Genomic DNA, 23,703 nt, shown 5'->3' with positions numbered 1-23,703 from the left:
CAGCCCTGAGTCCTGACAGTTACAATCGGTTCATCCACTCACTTTGTTTTTGGCAACACAGTCATATCGACTTATTAAAAAACCATTTTCTTTGTTTTTAATTCAAATAAAATATATTATGATATGTCTGGAGAGCTCAGAAGAAGTAGAATTTTCTGAACAGCTGTTGGTGACCTCCTAACACCATCAACCTACTTACGTCAACCTAACTATGGAGGTATACACACTGCAGTACTCCTCCCACTCCTTCAACTCACCTGTTACGTCGACATAATAAAACTGCCTCAAGGAGAGGCATATTGTTTAGGGCAATGTAGTTAGAGTGATGCAGTGTCAGTGTAAACACTGCGTTGCTTATGTTGCCCTAAATGGCTTTCAGGAGGTATCCCACAACACTTACCATGACCGCTCTTGGCCACCGGTTTGAACTCTGCTGCCCTGCAGCCAGGTACACAGGTGAATGCCCCTCCCCTGTTAAAACCCCAGGAAGTTTTGAACTTGCTCTTCCTGTTTGTTCAGCATGGAGAGCTCATATGGCAACTGTCCAGCTGAGCATGCCGCCTCCATGCATCAAATGCACTCCTGCCTGGAGCACATGGGAGGTGGTGGATCAGCTGGATCTGCGGGGAGAGGAGGCTGTGCAGGCACAGCTCCAATCCAGCTGCAGGAACTTTCTCAGGGCATAGAAAGGAAGGGCTACAACAGGGACATGCAGCAGTGCTGTGTAAAAACTCAAAGAGCTGCGGCAGGCATAGCAGAAGGCAAGAGAGGAAAATAGCTGCCTGTGGTGCAGCGCCACAGACATGTCGCTTCTACAAGAAAGAGGCTGGGGTCAGGGTGGTGGTGAATAGTGCCCCCCCCTCCCTTCACCCGAGCTCCTCTTATAGCCTTGTGTTCATAATGAACAGCACAATACTAAAGAGAAGTGCAGGATCCATGCTTTCTGACACAGATGGCTGACTCGCAGGTCACCAGGGCAGTTGAAAAGCAGCTGGAAACCTAACAGGATGTCCATGGAATGATGGGCTTGAGAAACCTGCATCAGGTTTCATCATACTGAATCTATCCCCATGAGACATTGCAAACCTTTCCCAAAACATCATGCAGCCAGTTGCACAGTGGGACAGCTATCCAGGGTGCACTGCTCTCTATGTCGATGCAAGAGCTGCTACTGTGGATGTGCTCTGCCTACACATAGTGAAGACGTGCAACAGCAATTTAATTAGAGTGGTGGCTGTACATTGACGTAACTTAAGTCGTCTTAACTTTGTAGCATAGATGTAGCCTTAGGCTGTGCATTTCAAATCAACTACTGATCTCCTCGGCTCCTACAATTTATTCCTCAAAGCACCTATGGTGAGCATTCCCCCCATCATCTCATTAACCCACCATCCCTCCATTAACAGTAACTAATAGCTTGTCTTTTGATGTTCCCAATGATGGTAAATTTCCCCACATATACAGGATCTGATCTTGAGAGCTTCTGGATATGTTCACCTCCTCCTGAAGTGAATGAATGGAGTTGAGGATACAGGACACCTCACTGGAACTCTTATATTGAGGGGACCATTTAATCAATGGTAGAGATGACATTTTTGATATCTTCATTTACTCGAAAAGCTACACTACTGCAAAAATGCCTTTTTAAAAAAGTCCTAGAATCAATATTCTTTATGCCAACATGGAAAATCTGATTTTTAGAATACCTGGCATTTGAAAACCATTCATTCATGAAAGCACACCAATTACTTGCAAAGAAGGGCCAAACTGGACAGAAAGAACATTATCCAAGTCAAACTGCCAATTAAAACCTCTGCCCTTTGGAGTCTATGAAAGTGTCTGTCTGCAAAAAAAAATGCAGGTTCCTGTGAACAAGATCACATTAAAACAAACAATGCTTTACAGCAGACAGAATAGAACGTGTCTGCTTTTTTGTTTGGGGAAAATGTTCCCTTATTCAGATTTACTGGCTCTGTTGTGGAAAAGCACAGGAAGGGCTCTAATTTCTTAGCCCTTGCTCATTTTTATCATCACATCAACCATTCCTTTCTGTGTTGGCGTTCTTTCAGCCATTCAAAATAGTCTTTTTTAATTTTTTTTATTTTAAAGGGAAATAAAAAGGCCTGGTATTTCTCACCACCTTCTTTTCCTCCGTGCTGTTAACTCCCAAAATTTAAATACTTTTTCACAAATAGATTTCCGATCTTAAATTTACACCATCATAATTCGAAGAGGAGAAAGCTTCCTGTTGGGGAAGGGATGTTTGTCCCACAAGCAGAGGAAACTAAGGAGAGCTTTCTGGTTCTCTATAGCTGGACAGGCAGCCAGTGACCAACAGAAGCAGTGCATGGGGAAAGGGGACATCTCAAAGAGGGACCTATTCATTGTGTGGATAGTTTGTTAAAGTGTGTGTGTGTGTGTGTGTGTGTGTGTGTGTGTGTGTGTGTGTGTGTGTGTGTGTGTGTGTGTGTGTGTGTGTGGGTGTGTGTGGGTGTGGGTGTGTGTGTGTGTGTGTGGGTGTGTGGGTGGGTGGGTGGGTGGAGAAGCGATGGGCTCTCAGGATGTCTTAAATTAGGGACTAGAGCTGCTCGCCAGGGAAGAGAGAGTGGACTGCATTCGATGGCTTTGGCCCTTGTATTATCTCTAGTGGTGGTAAATGCGGGGCAGAGTATCACATTTCTATTTGAGCAGAGTTTGTTGGTGCATGCAATCTCATGTAACAGTGGTTTTTATTGTTACACCACATGCTCCTGTTAAGGTAACTGAAACTGTTTTCAATGTTTCTGAATGAAGACCTGGACCAACAGCTTTTATTCCCTTTCTCCCCCCATCATTTTTTTTAAAAAATTCACAAATAAACTTTAAGACCTGGACAAATGGACTATACTTTGACCCCCTCATTCAGAGTCTGGAATTGAATATATAGGGATTCAGATCTCTGCTGAAAATTCTCTTCTCATGTTCCTTTTCATGCCTCTAACAAATTTATCTCCTCCAAACTAAACTCCTTTCTCCTGATCCTCCAGTCATCTAATTCTGTCTCTCCTCCTACCCCAAACTTTAATAACCACTGCAGACTCCCCGATTTGGAGGATTCCATCACAGAGCTAAATCTGGCAATGTCTCTGAACTCTGGGCTTAATTCACATTTCATACATTCATGCATTTGGTATGCAGCTGAAGGGCACAACTCCACAGGTTACAATATTCACATGGACTTCTGACAAGAGTTGCCACATTTAAAGAAAATATATTGGTCACAGACACGCAAAATAATTATTTTACTTACTATGGGTAGGCTATAATACATTTGCTTTAGCACTGCGACGGACCTCCTAGACTGGCCTTAAGTACAAATATCAGCTCTAGGGGGTTAAACAGTGACTAAGTTACAACCAAAAGAGACTGGAATATGAAAGGTTGATAGCAAAACCACAGATGGTCTCAGAGGTTCAGGAAGGGAGAAAGAGCAAGGTCTCTGAGCAATGGGATAAGCTAAGGAGAGGACAGTCTTGAATATATTTGGGGTATTGAATTAAAAGTTTCAAATTCCACCTCACCCCCACTGCATAAAGTGTGTGACAAGAGAAAGTTACTTATCTTATAGTAACTACAGGATCTTCGAGATGTGTGGTCCCTATCTGGATTCCAATATGGGTGTGCGCATGAGCTCCATGGGCCAAGTCGGAGATTTCTTGCAAGCAGTGTCTATTGGTCCACTCATGCGCCTTTGCCTCTTGTGCTTTCAATCAAAGGCATAAAAGGCAGTGTGGACAAAGCACTGCTCCAGTTCCTTTTCTACTGTTAATACAGTAAAGATCTGAAGCGTAGGGTAAAAAAGGTGAGTAGTGGAATACAGATATGGACCATACATCTCAAAAAACCTCCAGTTACTATAAGTAACCTCCTCTTCTTCTTCAAATGCTGGTCCCTATGAGTATTCCACTGATAAGCAGTGCTTAAGTAAGAGGAGGGTGCAAGGATCCAGACGGCAGAGCCATTTGAAGAATGGCTGTCCCAAAAGATGGGTTGGCAGAGGAGTTCTGCACCAGAGCTTAATGTCTTGCAAATGTGTGGATTGAACTCCACATAGCTGCTCTGCAAATGTCAAGTAAGGATACCACTTAAAGTGGTGCCATTGAAGTTGCTTGTGCTTTTGTAGAATGAGCTCTCAAGCCATGAGTGGAGGAAAGCACAACAACCGGTAACAGAGTAGGATACCGCCCAAAATCCCCTTAGAAATCCTCTGGGAGGATGTAGCTTGACCTCAGACTCATTCTGCTATAGTGAGAAACAATCTAGGTGTTTTTCTGACTGCTTTTGTCCTTTGCAAACAGAAGGCAAGAGTGCATTGTACATTGAGGGACTGAAGTCTCTCCTCTTCAAATGCATGCAATTTTGGAATAAACACAGTTAGTTGATCGACTGGTTTATATGAAACTCTGAATCTACATTGGGAATGAACTTTGGATGCAGTTCTAAAGAAAATTTGTCCTTATGGAATACAGGGTATGGCAGATTCTCCATTATGGCTCCAAGCTCTCCACCCTTCTGGCTGAGGTGATGGCCCCAAGGAATGCAACTTTCATTGATAAGTGAGACATGGAACAGGTAGCTACTGGTTTGAAGGGAGGTTTAATGAGTGCCAAAAGTATAAGATTTAAGTCCCAATGGTTTTCCTACAAGTGGGAAAGTTCTGATTAGAACCTTTAAGAATCTGTTAGTTAACAGGTGAGTGAAAATTAAATAACTGTGTGATGGTGCCTGGCACGAACTGATTGCTGCCAGATGGACTCATACAGAACTTAGGGAAAGCCCAGCTGCTTTGAGAGAAAGCAGATAGTTCAAAAGAAGGCAATATCTGCTGAATCAGGAGATAAATATTTCTGTTGTGCACAGATGGAAAAAATGCTTCCACTTGGCTGAATAGCATTTCCTAGTGGAGTCCCTTCTGCTATTATTAAGGATGGTTTGTATGGCTTCTGAGCAGGAGTGTTCTGACATTGATGCCCATCCAAAAAACAAGCCATGAGATAAAGCACTTTTGGGTTGGGGTGTTTGATCTTGCCTTTCTCCTGCATCAAGAGATCAGGAAAGAACTGGATGCTGATTGGAGAATGAAATGACAGTCGTAGGAGATTTGGGAACCAAAACTATCTTGACCAACTGGGGACAATGAGGATGAATTGTGCCCTGTCCTGATGAATTTTCCAGAAGACCTGAGGTAGGAACAGTAAGGGATGAAAAACAGAGCTCAGATGGTCTGACCAAGGGAGAAGGAGAGCATTGCCTCAGAGTGTAGTCCTCTGGAACAGCATACGGTGAATTTCTTGTTCATTTGGGAGGCAAACAGATCCCAGATAGGAGTCCCTTATTAAGGAAAGATGCTGTTTGCTACTGAACTGTGCAATTCCCACTCATGATCAATGGCAAAATGCCTTCTGAGGGTGTCTTCCAACTCACTGAGTTCCTGGAAGATAAGCTGCTGACAGGATAATTTGAATTCCATGGGATGACCACTTCTACACACAAGGGGATTGATCTCGCCCCTCCCTGTGTGTTGATGTAAAAGTCAGTTGTCATGTTGTCTGACATTATGAGGACATGGTAGGATCAGGTGAATTGTAGAAAAACCTTATAAGCTTCTCAGACTGCCTGGAGTTCCAGAAGGTTGATGTGCATTCTAATCTCTAGGGGTGTCCAAGTGCCCTGTACCCTATGGTTCTCCACATGGGCTCCCTAACCTAAGACAGAGGTGTCTGTAATGGTTATTTTGTCAGCAAAGGATGCAAGAAGGAGATGCTCACACATACTTGATGTGGATCCTTCCACCACAACAGGGAAGACATTACTCTGGAAGGAACTGCTACCATAATATTTATACTGTGTTTGGTTCGTGAATAGAGTCTGAAGGCACGTGGGTGGAATCTGGTGAATAGAGTAACAAATACATGAAACCATGTGCCCTAGGAGGGAAAGACAAATTCTGACTAGAGCTTGGGGGTTGTGCATAACTTGATCTATTAGGTCACTCAGTGTGAAACCCGTCCTTGGTAGATAAGCTCTCGCTTTGACTGAATCTAGGGTGGCCCTTATGGAGTATACAGTCTGTGCTGGAGTGATGACAGACTTTTCCAAGTTCACACTGACTCCTAGGGGAGGAAGTAGTGGAAGTACCAATGAGGTCAACTCGTAGGCTTCCTGATGCGTCTTGGCAAAGAGAAGCTAATCGTCAAGATGGGAAAAAGGTGAAGCTGTTCTGTCTGAAATGAGGTGCTACAACCAGAAAGACATTGGTAAAGACCCTGGGGAGGCAATGGTGAGGCTGAATGGGAGCACCCTGTATGGAAAGTGGTCCAAGACCATCATGAATCTGAGAAAATGCCTGTAGGTGGGGTGAATAGCCACATGAAAGAAAATTTCCTTCATACTGAGAGCTCTAAACCATGTATCTTTTTCCAGGGATGAGATTATTGATGCCTGAATAACCATGCAAAATCTAAGGTTGTGAATAAAGTAGTTGAGATTGCAGAGATCAAGGATAGGTCTCCAACATCCCATTTTCATGGGGACTAGGAAGTACGTAGAGTAAAAACCTCTCTCGGAGTCAAAAAGGTATGCACTCTATTACTCCCTGCTGGAGGAGGGATCCCACTTCCTTCCTGTGAATCCCCTCATTAAAACGGTCCCTGAAGAGAGATGGGGATGGGAGTTTTGGAAGAGGTATGGAAATAAGCATGATCGCATAGCCAGAATGGATGACATCTAATACCCACTCGTCCACCGTTCAGGCACTGAAGTTGTGGAAACAGAGCGCTAAACAATGCTCGAAAGGTATGTGGGGATCAGGTAGTGGTGGTATCATAAATGGCTTGCAGCTCTCAAACTCCCATCAAAATATCTTTTTGCTGGGGGATAGGTTTGAGATGCTGCTGTAGATGTGGGAGGTGCAGGGAAACAAGACTTCTGTACTCTTTACAAGGATCATCATAAGACTGCTAGTGATAAAGTTGTTGAGATGCCAGCCTAGCTTTGTAAGGCTGCCTGTAATACTTCCTTTTTTGGGTCAGGTATATATTTCCAGGGAGCAGAGGGTGGCTCTGGAGTCTTTTAAAGTATGTGAGAACTCATCCATCTTTTCAGTGAAAAGATGGACTTCATGAAAGGATAAGTCCTCCCTGCTATTTTGGACCTCCCTGGGAACCTCTGAACTATGCAACCATGACTCCCAGCACATCATAACTGCAGTTGCCATCGACCTAAATGATGTGCCTGTTGAATCAACCGCTGACTGAAGTACAGTTGTGACCATCAACTTACACTCTTCAATAAGAGCCTGGAAGTGAGCCCCGTCCTGCTGCAGTAGCTTGACTATAAAATCTGTGAATTTCGAATAGTTACAGTAGTTGTACTTAGCCAACAGCGATCAATAGTTTGCTATACCCAAGGGTTCTCAACCTTCTTCTTTCTGAGCCCCCCTCCCTCAACATGCTATGAAAACTCCAAGGCCCAGCATGCAGGGAGGGGGAGTGTGAGGCGGTGGCTCTGGACTTCAGGCATAAGGGGAGAGCAGGGCTGTGGGCTTTAGCCACGGGAGAGGAAGAGAAGAAAGAGTCCAGATCCAATGGCGGTACTGATGGTTCCGATGGTGGAAAAGCACAGCTGGCAGATGGAAGAGAGTACAGGCTTCTGTCAAAGGTAACATCTGATGGAGTCACAATCTGCCTAGTAAGAGAAGGTCCTGATGATGGGGTAAACTGAGGCTTGGGAAGAGCAAATACATCCTCTGATGTAGTAGAAGTCTCTGACCTCCCTTAAAGCACAAAGGGTCTTATCTGTTCATGCTGACAGGGTTGGAGGAGTAAGACTCTTTGTGACTAGAGTGTGAGACAACCATGGTAGGTAGTGTCAGTGATAGAAGCTTTGACAGTGCTGGAACCAACAGATCCTAACCTTTTTACTTGGACAGTAAAGTGGGTGTCACAGGTATGGGGTCCAGTACTGGATTTATGGGCTTTAAAGTCATGTCCCTGGGACTTGTACATTCTAAGTCTTTTGGGGTTGAATGAATAGCTTTATTCGATAGAGGCAGAGATGTGTCGGATGTCTTTGAAGCAGACTCATAGGAAGACTTGCTCTTATGCTTGTGAAAGCATTGTCTGACTTCTTAATGAGACCCTGAAGGGGGAGGGGTGTCTGTGGGTATGGATTCCCCTGCAATAAATTTAGTCCTTGTAGTGGTAAGCTCACTCCATGTTGATTTAGGCTGAGATACAACTGCGGCCTCATGGAGTTCTCCATGAGATGTTTTTTAAGCCGGAATTCCTACACCTCACAGATACACCTAGGGAAAGAGCAGCTAGCTGTAACGTTACCTAGCTGTAATGTGTACCTCCCTGAGACAGTAGAAATAGCATTGGTGGTTATCACTGACTGAGAAAGGAATGGGGGGCAAGATGCACAGTTTTTGAAGCCTGGAGTTCTGAGCATAGTCCAATACCTGTAATGGGGTATGGAAGAGGGAGGTTCCCAAGGTGGGGAATCCAACTAGAAAACTCTGCTAAAAGCTATAAAAGTATTTAAAAAAAAAACCAGCAACGTATTAACTATAAAGAACTATATACAAAAGGAACTGAGGCAAACTGAAATATTTACAGATTGAAGAAATGAAAGGAAAGCTCCAAACACTGGAGGTTGCAACCCAGGCCAGAAGGCCGTAAGAAGGAACTGGAGAGGCAGGCAGTTTGCTCTTTCCTTTATGCCTTCAGTTGAAAGGCAGGAAGATAAGGATGCAGAAGAAGACAAGAATGCACGTGTAGACCAACAGCCACTGCTTGCAAGAATTCTCCAGATCCAGACGCGCACACACACCCTGAAGTGGAATCAGCATTCGAAGAAGAATAGGTGGTTATAATGGAAACAATTGTGCAGCCTTTGAAATCTGCAGGAAGAATCCACACACAAAGTAAAAGGACACTGCACAGAAATATTTTTTAATGATAAAGCTAGTCAAAGATGAAGATAATGGGCCAAATATGCATTTTTAAACATGCATATAATGTGTCAGTATCAGGTACTTTAAAAACGTATTCAGTATTTAAGCTGAATGCCTCTGTGAAACTGTGAATGTGTCAGAAATATCGGATGCCTGCTAAAATCTAATGCATGAGCCACACAGTAGGTATTAATGAAAACTTTGTAAGAGACAGCAGCTCACAGATTAGAGTGATTCTATTAACCCAAGGGACTTGAGATTTTGATTAAAATCCTATCCTTTGAAAGCTTCAGGAAACACAATGTTTTCAGGTAAGAGGATTTTAGTTTACTTCACTTGCTGGCGGAGCACAATGGCACCAAACAGAAAAGCAATCCATGAATTGGAAAAAAGGGTAGCAGGAGAGGAGTAGGAGACAAGTATGAAAATGGACTAATAAAAATAAGGTTCGGTTATTTTTAGAGCTTGTCGAACCCTCCACAGGTTGATGGTCATTCAGTTTATTTTATAAGTTAGTAATAGAAATGACATTTTTATCTTCTCAATCTGAATTCATGCAATATGTTGGTAGTAACATGTTCCAAAAATTTCACCAAGGACAGAGATGACATTCTGTTACATCCCTTCCCCACCCCCCAAAAAGAATCGTATTAGCAACAAAACAATTCTGATTTCAACTAGTTTAATGCACAGTTCGCTTTTGTCTATATAAACCCAGGAATACCATACTGGGCCCTTCCTAACAAGGAGCATGTTAAGCATGTTTTGCTAGGGAGAAGCCAGTGTGTCTTCATTGAACAGTCAAACTAAATAGCTGTATTCTTTTATGCAGCTCACTAGACATTTCCAGTTTTGTTTTGTTTTTAAAACACATACTAACAGCTTCCTGCTCACTAAACATATTTTCTTCCCCAAAAGCAGTCAAGCACAATATATTACCTTATGAGGTTATATATATTTTAAAGCAAGTAAATGTACTGGTCAGTGGCAAATGTAGATAGTTAATTAGTCTACAGTAAATCTTTAAAAAAAAAAAAAAATTCTAACCATATCAAAATATATGTATAAAAAGGATTTTAAAAGCATGAAGTTATGTCTTTAAAATGCTTGGAAGGCCCCCTCACCAAAAGCCTGATGTGCTTTTTTTAAGAATGATCAAAAATTTGAGTTCCAAAAAATCATTCTATTCTAACTTGGAACTAAACTATTTAATTGTCCATTTTGTTTTAAAGTCAGAAGGAGACAAAGCTCTTAAGCTCCATTATTTACAAACTGGTAAGCTAAGTGCTTAACATCACACACACAGCTGGAAAACATTACCAGTTTTTACAGATTTGTTTCCAATACTCTGAATGCTGGTTTTGTTCTAGTATTAACAGTTTAGCAGCTAAATATCAGAAGCCATCATGGTTTTGGGCACTATTTAATGCCATTTCCTTTAGCACATCAAGCTAACTTCACATTATTAACATAAATTCTTTTATTAACAGTCCTCATCCTCAAAGGCAACCTGTACAACACTTTCAAAAGACGAACCTGGGAGCTTAAATTCGTAACTTTGCTAGGCACTAAAACTCACGGTTTTAATAAAGACACTGGATTATGATTTATTATAACGATCTAACCCACTAACCCCCTTTTTTGTCCTATGACTACAGGGGTGTTAAAGGGTCACTTCACCTTGAATGGTATCTTAGAATATGTGCAAACTACTTATGCTAAGCTATCTATCTATCTGTTAAATCTTGTATTTAGCTAGGACACTCTTAGTATCTTTCCCAGACCTGAAGAAGAGTTCTATAGTTTAAAAGCTTGTCTCTCATACCAACAGAACCAATAAAAGATATTACCTCATCCACTTCGTCTCTAGAAATCCTTTTGACAAAAGTGCAGAAAACATTGCAAGGGAACTCAAGAAAAAGATGTTCAATTACATTTTAAGAAGAGAAAATACCCCATAGTTACTCCTTCATTGAAATGAATACCTTTGTATTTCAAAATAAAAGTAATTAACATTTTCTGTAAAACACTGAACAAAAACAAAACAACAAAACAAACAAACAAAAAAACAGTAGGGCAGAGCTCATACATCGCTAAGAAAACTTCAAAACCGCACAATTCAGGAATATCTGCAAATGTCCTCTTGAATTACAGCTCCACTAATTATAAAGCATCTGACAAAGTGGGTTACAGCCCAGGAAAGCTTATGCTTGCAGAAATCAAATTTGTTAGTCTTTAAAGTGCTACAGGACTCTCATTGTTTTTGCTGTATACAGACTAACAGGGCTACCCCTCTGGAACTTTTCACTAATTATAAATAATGCTGGACAGCGCCAGGGAAGTTGTGGATACCATGATTTTCAAGCTTTAAAAGAAAATATATCTGTGATTTAACCTTTTTGGATATTTGTTTGCAAGTGGATGGATGTGGTATCAACAATGGAACAAAAATCATTGCCAGCCTTGAAAGATACAATATTAAATCCTAATCTGAAGAGTCAAAATTCAGCCACCAAATTGAAGTGATACAAGGACCAGGCCATGAACCCTCAAGTAGTTGGACAAACGAGCTGAGGAAGGCATGTGACAACATTTTCTTCAAAGTTTGTCCCCACAGCACTTCAAAGATAATCACTGCATTTATCTTCTAACCCAGCTGTTACACTCAAGTGCAATCCCATGTAAACTGGGCTATTTTAATTTAAAAATAAAGATGCATTAATATATCACTGTGAAAATAAAAGTCTAATTAATAACAGTACATGTTCTTTAGATATTACCTACTTAATAGAATAATTAATCTAAAAGGGAATTATTTAATTTTAAAAAGCTGAGTTGCTCACACCAGCTACTAGGACAACCTTCATGATTACCTGGGAAAAGGACAAGTTGTAAATAACAGAGACAAAGCAAGGTAAATAATGCATTTCTTGGTGGCTTCCTTCATCTCCTGTTCAGTAATCTCCAAAATACTGTCAATCTTGCCAAGTAGAGGAGATTATGTGAAAAGCTGAATTGAATGTTGTTTTTCTTCTCCCAATTTATTTCCTTTTATCCTATGAGATATCCCAGAAATCAGTTTAGAGAGAACTCCTGGTACCTAAGAAAGATTAAAATTCACTCATTTGCAGCAAAAGAAAGAACGGAGACATGGAACGGAGTGGGGCCAGATATTAATAGATTGACAGCCACTTTCAACACAAAGTTTAAAGAAACACAGTGCCTGCAAAATTCATTTCTAGAGCTTGAAAGAGGGAGACAAAGGAACCAGTAGGGAAGGCCTCAGGTAGTATTAAATGGCCTTCCATGAGCCCAGCTGATATTTCAGCAGCACATTGGCTCAACAATCACTGACTAATTTTACTTTCCATTACGAAACGTAAACTGGGAGCAGCTTAACACTCCTACTTTAGTTTGTGCAATAGTAATATCATGCAGTCATGTCTTGAATGCCCACTCGTGGCCAGAGGTCACTCTGCAGTACCCTGACTATGTCCCCCCCTCTTCAGTACCCTTAACAATTTACAGTTCAAAGGTGGTTCAAACAATTCCCACAAGGGCTCCCATTTATTTAGTCCCTTAAGACAGTGTTTCTCAACCTTTTTCATACCAGGGACCGGCTTCCTATATTGTGTCAGGGAGATCTCAGGAACCGGTTGCCAGTCCATAGACCGGTCGTTGAGAAACACTGCTTTAACACATGCTGGCCCCCTAGGCCCAGAGCAGTTCAGCGTCTCTCTCCTGATTAACTCAAAACAACGCAAAACACAAACTCGCATAATCTTCATCCCTGCAGGCCTTTACTGTTTGTCCGCCACTTGCACAGGGTCTCTCCCAAGCCTCCCTACCCACAGAACTCTCTCCCATTCTCTCGCTTGTTTCTTCAGCATTTTTTCTCCCCTGCTGACTCAGGGCCCCATGAGCTTTCTTGCTCCCTGCAGTGTCTACAGACCTAGCTGCAAGTTTCTTGGGTTTCTGCCTTTACTACAGCTTCCCATTCTTTTTACCCTGGGATTACCTGATTCAACCTAGGTATGGCACACCCTGTAATCACAGCTGTTTTAGCCCCAGGCTCTCCAGCCCCCGTAATAAACGGAAATAGAAAAAAGAATCTGATTATAAACTGTTGCTGGGAGGGCAACTTAATTTGGATCCAGAGAGGAAGAAGGAGTCTGCAGAGTTAAGGAGCCCACAAAAATTAATTTGTTAAAGGCATTGGGGTATGAGTTCATAACCTTCCCTGTACCCAACAGGCCTGTGAAGCCTGGGTGTAGGTTTGGAGAGGCAGGTGGGTGGAAGAGCAGCGGCAGGAAAGGGAACAAGGCAGGCATAGAGACCCTGAAGTGAGCTGGCAACCCAGCTAGCAGCTGCACTGGCTAGTCTAAAGGAGAAGCTATAACCATATGCAGGCCCAGGCATAGTAAAGGAAGTAAAGGAGTGATATGGTAACTGGCAGGGGGAGGGAAGGAGGAGGAGAGAGAAATGAAGACAGGTTCTGCTTTGGCATCATCCCAGCAACCAGTAAATGGTGAGAAAGTGTAAAATTACACAGGCTTATGCATTTGCATTAGAACATGATGCCAGAGGTGCTACCAGCACAGATCCATTCCATATATGTCCATTCACCAACAGCCTGCCTGTATGCCTGGAGTTCAGTACATTCATTCATCAAGAAGTACAGGACACCCTAATGGGGTGTCTTCAAGGTTCACATATCCCACCCGTGCCCTTCCTGGCCTGTGAAAGAAAGTCCCAAGCAACTGGTGCCATGCACGAGGAAAACGGCCAACACCTCATTCAGGGAAGGAAAGTTCCCCTTCCTCTTTCAAACAATGCAACAGTTCGACCAACACTGAAGAAACCAACACTGAACATGTCAGTTTTAGCTATAACCCAATGTCAAACATAACCTGTTCCTGAGCAAGCTCCTCGCCTTCCTGCCAAGTATGTGAGGCTGCACCAGCACCTGATGGGAGAAGCAGCGTCCAAGATGCTCCATCTGTCTCCTTTTATCTACAAGAAGGGCTGTTTGTCCCCCATTTACTTCCCTGCCTTTCCTCGTGGGGATCAGGGAGGGAAACAGAGAGAGCCTATAACTTTCAGCTCTCCCTCCTGCTAGCTTAGTCACCTCTGGAGTCAAAATCCAAGGGGAAGAGAATGGTCCTGTCAGTTCCATCTCCCTTGTTGGTATTGATCAACAGGGTGTATTAGTGGGGGAGGAGGACTGGGAACACAAGAGTTGTTCCCCTTCAGCATGGAGAGCTGTGTGCTTATGCACATGCTGTCCCTTATATTTGGTTGGCAATGGGTTTGCTTAGTGACATGGACTCCTAGTAAAACATGTATTTCCTTGTCCCCGTTATTTTGCAATTTTATTTTATTCTGCAATGTCTCATCACACAAAAGATGATACGGCACGTCACTGTGGCAAATGCCCTCAACACCCATGAGGACTTACAAACACCAGACTTGGTGATCTTTCTATTTAGTCTTCTACTAGAAGACTTCTCCTCCTGCAGAGATACTCAGCACACAAGCTCGGTCTTTGGGCTGTGAGCTGGAAGGGAAAGTATGGCCATACAGGCATAAAACAAGGAAACAGTATTTTGAAAAACAATAAAAAAAAGAGCTGCATTATATTCTTTCCAGCCATAAGGACAGCATAGAACTGGCTAGATCAGATAGCTGCAAAAATGAAGGTCAACATTTTTTAACTTGGGTGCCTAACATTGGTTTCTAAATATAAGTGGCCTGATGGTCAGTGATCTTGAACATCTGTGGCAACGTTGATTTCAATAGGATTTGACAGTACTAATATCGAGGACTTCAGTGTTTCTTAGGTCCTAAATTTCTCATGGAGTTTCTTAACATTTGCAATATAGTTTGAGATCCTCAGTCACCCAGTGCTGAGCACCCACAAATCTTAGCTTTGTGGTTACCCTACATACTCCTTTACCAAAAAAGGATGCAACAAGGAATGATATAGTTAATTAAAGAAAAAGCATCAGGTTAAAAATCATTCATCAAATCCAAATCTCTTTCCCTGTGATACTAATACCATTTCATGTTGCTGAAACTAACAATATTTTCAAAATCCAATTTTCACCATTGTTATGTTATGTATTTACCATCTGAACCTCACTCTGCTTGGTCATTAAAAATATATTAGTGAGGTTCATTTTCTGGTTCTCATGCAATAACATAATGCTGCAGTGTTTGGGTTGCAAAGCCTGAAGGGAATGTTTATATCTAACCATTTTTTTTTAAATCACTGACATGAAAATGTTTCTGTTAATATTATGTTTTGTATAGTTATTTTTTAAAATAAGAACACAACCTAATTTGGGGTCTAAATTATCTGACAGTGACTATGATTTAATAAATGATTAATATAGAATGGAAGAATTTAAGTGAAATTGCTTTAAGAGCATACAGATTAGCTGAATAGTTAAATAAATATGAGACAAATACACAGCATTATTTTGAGACTTAATGTAGAAAAAGGGAACAGCTGGAGACTATTAAAAGAACTCAGAAGAGAAAAGAAAAAAACACTGTTCTGATTGGGTCAGCTGACAGGTGGCTATGCTTAAGAAGCACCCTGCCTGCATCCTGAATGGAAGCATTAGATATTGAAGCTACTGTGTGATTTTCAAATGAGAATTTACAGCTGGCAAATTTGAGCTTCAGCACTGCAGGACAGACTGGAAGATATCAAAAGTACACCATCAGTCATCTCAGCGTAGGGGTATTACATTGGGACCATGCTGGCCTCTGTGTGCGTGTATAGGTTTGGAGGGGGAAAGAGACACAAGGTACATAAAACATAGTCTTATGGTTAAAGCTCATAACTGAGAACTAGGTGATCCAAGAGCTATTTTTCCTGGCTCTGTAACACTCTTACTATGTGAATTTGGACAAGTCACTTTTAACTGCTCTGTGCTTCAGTTTTCCAATGTAATGGAAACATCATTTTTGGACCTTAGAAGAACGTAGTAAGGTTTAATCAATTCAGCTTGTAATCTGCTTTGAGATCCTCAGTTGGAAGGCACTATTTAAGGAAACAGGACGAACAACTGTAACTAAAGGGCACCCAGGATTTAAATGTTTCCAGGGCCCTGATATCTCCTAGAGGCTATGTCCACAGTAAATTGAACAATACAAAGAATGTTATTACGACATTTGAAATGATACAATACATACTGGGTTTAACAGTCTTGATTTTGAAAGCGCTGCTTACTAAAAGAACTTTTGATGACTGAGAGAAAGTAATGTCTAACCCTTAATTAAGAAACAAGGGTCCTGGATCTTATAGGATATCTATGCACTTAGCTCTCAATTAAGTTAATAGGAAAACAGGAATTAATTTCATCCATAGAGAGTGTGGCAAGATTGGTCCCAATTTGTTCATGCTAAAAAAGCATAACAAAATGAGTCTTTATTGGATATTTTCCATTTCCAAATAAAAGGGAAAAAATACTACAAACAGGATCCAATATCAGAAGTTGTTTATGATGGCCAATTCTCTTCACCACATGAATACTACACATTTTATTACTGATTTCATTAATAAATACAGTACATTAATGGAACTAGAACATTTTTGAGGATTTATTAATTACTTAAATGTACTTATTAACATGCATATATCAAATAAAAAACACTGCAGTAATACAACATTGTTTGCACAGTCAAATTCACAAAGTTGGGGAATACAGTTTGAATAGCAATTTAAGCTTTTTATCACATAAACTAATGACCTAAATAGTAATATACTGATCTACTAATTTAATGAGAAAAACAGATATCTGCCACATGGTGGATCTAAACTTGCGGCAGACACCATAATTAATGTTGCATTAATGCATTTTTTGAATATGTTTTCCCAGGTTTAATTTAAAGATTCTTAAGTGGGGCCACTTGTATAAGTAAGATTTTGCCGAACTGGGGCCTAAAAATGTGCTCAGAATTTCTTTAAAACAGGAAAAGAATATGTATTTTTAACTTTATTAAACTAAAAAGAAAAAGATTAAGAGTTTTGCTTAAAATTTTGAAAATATTCTCCTTTGGGTAGAGACCACGTATGGAGGATTTCATCCCAAAGTTTTCAGAAATTTGTGTGTGTGTAAGAACAGGGAGTTATAATTAAACTTTATAAATAAGTGGCAGAGTATTATCTTAAATTACCCTTTCTTGGGCTCTATTTTTCTGACTAGTCCCCCCCTCCCCCTTTCTAGCTGCTTGGCATGCAAATTATGCCTTTGGACTCAGGGTTTTTCTGATCTTACACTGGAATAAATCAGGAGTAACTCTGTTGAAGTCAAAGAAGTTACACTAACATTTATATATAACTACTATGAGTTCAGAATCAGGCTCCATTAGACTCCCTGAAGCCCAATTAACAACATACAACTTACACACTCCACACATTACTTCTGCATTTGACCCTTAGATCAAAGGTTGTTAAACCGGTATTAAAAGAGGTCCCTACATCTCTTTTATATCTGGTCTCTCATACTCCTCATAGCACAAATGAGTCCAACAGTTTTTAAATGCTGGCCATCACCAGCAGGAGGTTTAGAAAGAACAATTGTAATCCAAAGTTTTCAAATACTTATAATAGTTTATATTCCTTGGGAGATGTCCTTATCTTCTGATTTCTCAGGCCTGGGGCCTAAACTAAATCCATGGATGGAGTTTTTCTTTTAAAAGCTGCTGCCTTACTTGTGCTGATAATGGGGTAGTTGCTTTATTTAGACTGAACTGAATGCTTCCAGAATCAATACATTTGGGCAAATGATATTGGCCAGAAGGGATCAAAAGAACTTCTAATTTTATGGAAACATAAGGTGGGAAAGTTCCCAAATGAATGTGCTTGAAATCCTAATTGAAGTGGGATTGGTGGTTTCAGACCATTTCCCAATATACTGTCACACACACTAAAACATCAGTACTATTTACTTTTGGAGAAGCCCAGGACTGACATGTTTAGTTGACTGACAGTTCACCTCACTTCAGCAGAGACAATGGTCTTTGCAGATGAAGTCAAAGAACCGGCTGAGCTGTGTGGAGAGACTCACATTGCAGCAGCTTCCTGTACTGTATCTGGTACATGAATACAAAATTTTATATGGTCCAAAAAGGGGGTAGGGAAGGTTGAGCTTGGGACCACAGCCCTGTACTCCTTTCTGCCCAACCAGCAGCTCCCTCCCATTTTGGCAGCCTAAAATTACTGTCTGTGCTAGACTCTCCTTGTTTTTATATACATGGAATACAAGAACTGGTATTCTTCCTGGTCCCTGTTCAGGGGCCTAAGAGAAGGGGAACGGGGAAACTTTTTCTGTCCACCTGACTTGTGTCCTCTCTTTTTGCACATACACACATGGTTACGTGCTTAGGCACACGCCATCCCAAGTTGTTTATGTGTAGCACAATGACAAACATTACCACTACCACAGGAGTAGCTCACTTACAACATAATGCTCTATGTTTAAAGCACTTTATGAGAGTTACCCAAAATTAAGATGATCCTCTGAAGCCCTCCCACTTTTCCCTAACAAAAAAGGCCTCCTTAACACACACTATATGACTAGTTTTCATCCAAAGAAAATCTTTAGGAAGTAAATGTGGAGGACTTGAAGGCAGAAACCTACCCAGTGATCAGTAGTATGCTAATAGGCTGCAATGCTGTATGTTCAGGAGTAAAATCTGTATGCTTATTTTCTTCATAGCTGGATCAAGTAATTGATATAGCAGATTTTGAAGCAGCCATAAAACCCAAAATCTCAATTAAAATTATAAATATATACCTCTTTGCACTACATAGGAAAGGATTAAGATGCACTTACATACTATAAAATTTGTTTAGACAACATGTCTTCAAAAATCTTTAACATGCTGAACAACTGACTTTTGTTAAAAGAATGTCACTGGCAGCTGGCCTATACATTACTCAGACATGAACAACCACCCTCTTTGAATAAGACATCTGACAATCAAAGTTTGCCAAAAGGAGGAGGACAGAATCCAAAAGGGGAAAATTTTGTTTCCAGGCTTCTAATACAGCATTATGAAAAGTGAAAATTAAAACAAAAAACAAATTAATTTTTACAAAAACAGTGTCTCTAAAACAACAAAATGCTCTTTGAGGAAGACAACGGGCTACTGACACCAACATTTTACTGGCCTTCTGCTGCTATAATGGTTTTTCTTGTGCCTATAACTTCTGTCTCCATGCAAATATATATGGACCACACTGCATGGTGTGCATACGCACACACACGCGCATTATATATATATATATAAACTTGCCAGATTACAAAGATGGTCATGTTTTTCCATTCTGCCATTAACATTTAAAACAAGAGGGATATTAAGGAATGATATGGGGTTATGAAGTTCCAATCCTGTAGTAGTCCCTGTTGGAAGTAAATATACTGAAACTTCATGTATTTGGTGAATTATAAGCTTTAAAGAATGGGTTAAATTGAATGAAGTCTTATGAAATACCCACCTGTTTTTAAGCAGAGAGGTGCATTTCACCATACCTCCCACTAAAATGACAGGAGAAGGCAAAGTGTACTAGTAATCTCCTATTTTTTCTAAAGGGAAGGCATGATGACACTAGTTTTTAATATAAATATACTTTCCTATATACTGTTCTGTCCTGTACACACACCAGGGAACACAAACACATGCATGTTGCACACATAATGAAAAGCTATTAGTCTGCCTTCCAAATGCAATCATGAGGGTGTCAACAATGACCCAAGCTGACTCAGAGGCCTCTTAGTATCCTGAGACATGCAGTAAATGCAGAAATACTTTCACCACTTACAAATGAGTTTTTAATTATATAGTAGATGTGATAAAATTTTAAAAGGCTAAGTATAATTAACTATTTAAAAAAACAAATAAGCTCTCTAATGCAAGTACCTCCAAGCAGCCATATGGCAAAAGTAACAGAGTCTAAAAACAACCACCACCTAGCTCAGCTATATGCAAAAAACGTAACCTTGTTTAGGTAAAACTGATCTCATCTAGAATGGTTATTGAAGGGTACAGGACATACCTTGTACCTCATCTACTTCTTTGCCCTGCCTCTTTTTTTTTTTAAGATACTGGCCTAGTGGATAGGAGGGAAGCACAAGATGTGATATAGCTTGATTTTTAGTAAGGCTTTTGATTCAGTCCCACATGATATTCTCATAATCAAACAAGGGAAATGTAGTCTTGATAAAATTACTATAAGGAAGGTAGCACAACTGTTTGAAAGACTGTACTCAAAGAGTAGTTATCAATAGTTCGTTCTCAAACTAGGAGTGGATACTGTATAAAGTGGGGTCCCCCAGATGTCAGTCCTGGTCCAGCACTATTCAATATTTTCATTATTGATTTGGATAATGGAGTGAAGAGTATGCTTATAAAATCTGCAGATGACACCAAGTTGGTAGGTGTTGCAAGCATTTTGGAGGACAGGATTAGAATATAAAACAACCTTGTTAAATTGAGAATTTGATCTGAATTCAACAAGATGAAATTCAACGAAGGACTTCACTTAGGAAGGAAAAAATCAAATCCACCACTACAAAATGGGGAGTAACTGGCTAGGCGATAGTATTGCTGAAAAGAATCTGGGGGTTACAGTGGATCACAAATTGAAAGAGTCAATGTGATGCAGCTGTGAAAAAGGCTAATATAATTCATAGGAACATAAGAATGGCCATATTGGGTCAAATCATCTATCTAACCCAGTATCCTGTCTTCCAACAGTGGCCAGTGCCAGATACTTCAGAGGGAATGGAGAGAGAAAGGAAATGTAGCAAGTGATCCATGCCCTGGCATCCAGTCCCAGTTTCTGCAGTCAGAGGTTTAGGTACACCCAGAGTATGGGGTTGTGTCCTCGACCATCTTGGCTAATAGCCACTGATGGACCTATCCTCATTAAATTTATCTTATTCTTTTTTTAATCCAGTTATACTTTTGGCCTTCACATCCATTCTAGTGTGTATTAACAGGAGTGTTATATGTAAGCAACGGGAGGTAATGGTCTTGCTTTATTCAGCACTAGGGAGGTCTGAGCTGGAGTTCTGTGACCAACTGTGGGGGCCACACTTTAGGAAAGATGGGGACAAATTAGAGAGAGTCCAGAGGACAGCAACAAAAATGCTTAAAACAGTTTAAAAAACCTGACCTATGAGGAAAGGTTAAAAAAAGTGGGCATGTTTAGTCTTGAGAAAAGACAACTGAGGGGAAACCTGATAAAAGTCATCAAATATGTTGAGGGTTGCTATAAAAAGGACTGCAATCAATTGTTTTCCATGTTCAGTGAAGGTAGGACAAGAAGTAATTGGCTTAATCTGCAGCAAGGGAGATTTACATTGGATATTTGAAAAAACTTTAACCATTAGGGTAGTTAAGCTTTGGAATAGGCTTCCCAAGGAGATTATGGAACCCTCAACATTGGAGGTTTTTACAAACAGGTTAGACAAACACCTGTCCGGGATGGTCTAGGTTTACTTGGGTCCTCCCATAGTGCAGAGGGCTGGACTTGATGATTTCTTGTCCAGCCCTCTGCAACATTTCTATGATTCTATACCATTTTCCTCTCTTGTAGTTCTCTAGACCCTCATCTATTTTGATTTTGTGCCATTTTCTATAAAGTCACATAATAAACCAGCAAGCTGTCCTGTCACAAATGTGCCTTAGGGATCCTTTTCCTTGGTTGTCTGTGAACTTTGAAGGAAGCACCGTGGTACTTCAAGCTGGTGAGGGAAAGCATAGCTCTGGAAAAAGAATTAAATATCCCCAAATTGAATCCGACCCATGTGCCAATAAGCAGCAATCTTACATGGTGCTGGAATAGGCCAAAGCTTATTTCTAACACTTGTAAGCAGAGTAATTTCAAATTGTCATTTAATTATTTATATCTAATGACACCAAATGTGGTAGGTAGCCATGGGTAAAAGCTGGCACCATTGCAGCCAATTAGAGTTTAACCATTGAGTGCGATGGGGACAGGATGTTACCCTATATTTTTGTCTTTGCTGGGCCATTATATGTGTATACTACACATTGGATATGGGTGTGCAATATGTCACCTCAGGCAGTTTGTACTATTCTCAAGTTGCTGAGCACACTCAATATCAATGTTAAAAAGACAAAATTAGCAGCCGTATCTTCCACAGAACAAAAGATGAACCACTAGTAGCATTTAGGTAACCAAAGAAAGCTGAACAAATAAAAACAAGAACTGGAATCAGATCAGTATGTGAAAGAAACACATGCAACTCCTTGAGTCTACTTTAGCTTTACAGCAAGAATGTGAAATTTTTAGGCTCACCCAAATTTCTTAAGCACTTTAGTGAAACTGCATGACTGACATTATTGGTCTCAGTCTTAAAAGCTATTTAGATATCTAACATGACAAATACAGAGCTTGATCCAACGCCAATTAAGTCAATGGAACTTAAGTCAATTAACTTCAATGGTAGCTGGAATGAGCTGACAGTTAGCATAAGAAATTCGATATCTTCCATTGCTGAATGCATACGATCTCTGTGTAAGATCGAAAACTTGTCTCTCTCACCAATAGAAATTGGTCCAATAAAAGATATTACTTTACCTATCTTTCTCTCTAACACTACAAATAGTTAGATAAATATATTCCTGATTAAGGCAGCGTATGCACTACATAGCCTGATTAAATTCAAGACTATACAAGTTAACCTGAAGCCCTATACCAGGGAATTACTGAGAGGAGACTGCAGATAACTTATTCTTCAACTTTCCAAGCATCCTGTTTCAATTTTTGTAATTATGTATCTGGATGGTGAACAAATAAGTGTTTTGTTAACAGCCTTTAATTTAAAAGAACTTACTAGATATCTTTCTTCTTGCCTCATAGTTGGGGTGCGGATCATATGATTCTGCTCCCCTCTCCAGTCTCCAAATCGACGGAAAAAATAGTTGGATAAAAATCGGTTGACAGGATCCCTAATAATATTGATGTACACTGGCTGTTCTCCTCCAAACCTGGGGGGGAGGAAATGTGTAGATCTTATTAGAGGTTTGCAGACATGAAATCACATTTCATAATCAAATACACCTGTACTTAGAAAAGTTGTTCTCTTTGCCAGTTTAAAGCTGCTACAAGATTAGAAGTTATATTAAGGCCTTTATCAAGGGTAAGAGTGCCTCAGCTACTTCTAAGAGTGCATCAGGCCCCTTTAAGCTGGAAGGAAACTCCAATATTGTAGTAATATACACACAGTTCTGTCAGAGAAAAAAGCACCTACAATGATGAACAACTATGCCAACTATTATGCTACTGGGCTCTTTCCCTGAATTTTTCAGTGAAAGTACTTTCTGCAGTTAAATTTGGTTCCTTGGATTTCTTTTCCTATGTACTCATTTCCCATCTGGGAAATCTTGTTAAAGCAGGGGTGGCCAAAATGGAAGCAAAATGCAACCTATGGAGTTCTACAAGGTAGCCCTGTAATCACCTTCATCTTTACAACAAAGGTGATGACCTGAAAGATGCCAGCTTGCAACACTCAATCTTGTTCCAGCAGCATTCACTTGGAAAAAGTGAAAGAGCTAAAATCATGCTTTCACAAAGGTGGGTGGAATCCCCTTGTTTTCATATGCTGTGGCTTATACAAATCTTTTTTCCTGATTTCTGTTAATGGTTATTAAATATTTATTTA

At 40.4% G+C, this 23,703-nt stretch overlaps 1 protein-coding gene across 2 annotated transcripts in view; it reads right to left on the bottom strand.

Annotated features, from left to right (window-relative positions):
- UST (uronyl 2-sulfotransferase) overlaps positions 1 to 23,703 on the bottom strand; it is a 261,999-nt gene that overhangs the window by 80,300 nt on the left and 157,996 nt on the right. For both annotated transcript variants that reach the window (XR_010918659.1, XM_067542379.1), the window contains exon 5: positions 22,876 to 23,029. Coding sequence is in view for 1 of the 2 variants with exons in the window: in XM_067542379.1 (XP_067398480.1) it covers positions 22,876 to 23,029 (154 nt within the window). In the remaining variant the exon portion in view is untranslated. The remainder of the gene's footprint in view (positions 1 to 22,875; positions 23,030 to 23,703) is intronic.

Source organism: Emydura macquarii, unplaced genomic scaffold (assembly GCF_026122565.2).
Source record: "Emydura macquarii macquarii isolate MOO-44397 ecotype Brisbane River unplaced genomic scaffold, CSIRO-AGI_Emac_v2 contig_705, whole genome shotgun sequence".
Taxonomy (NCBI): Eukaryota; Metazoa; Chordata; order Testudines; family Chelidae; genus Emydura; species Emydura macquarii.
The sequence above is the reverse complement of the archived record's forward strand: the minus strand, read 5'-3'. Positions and strand labels throughout refer to the sequence as shown.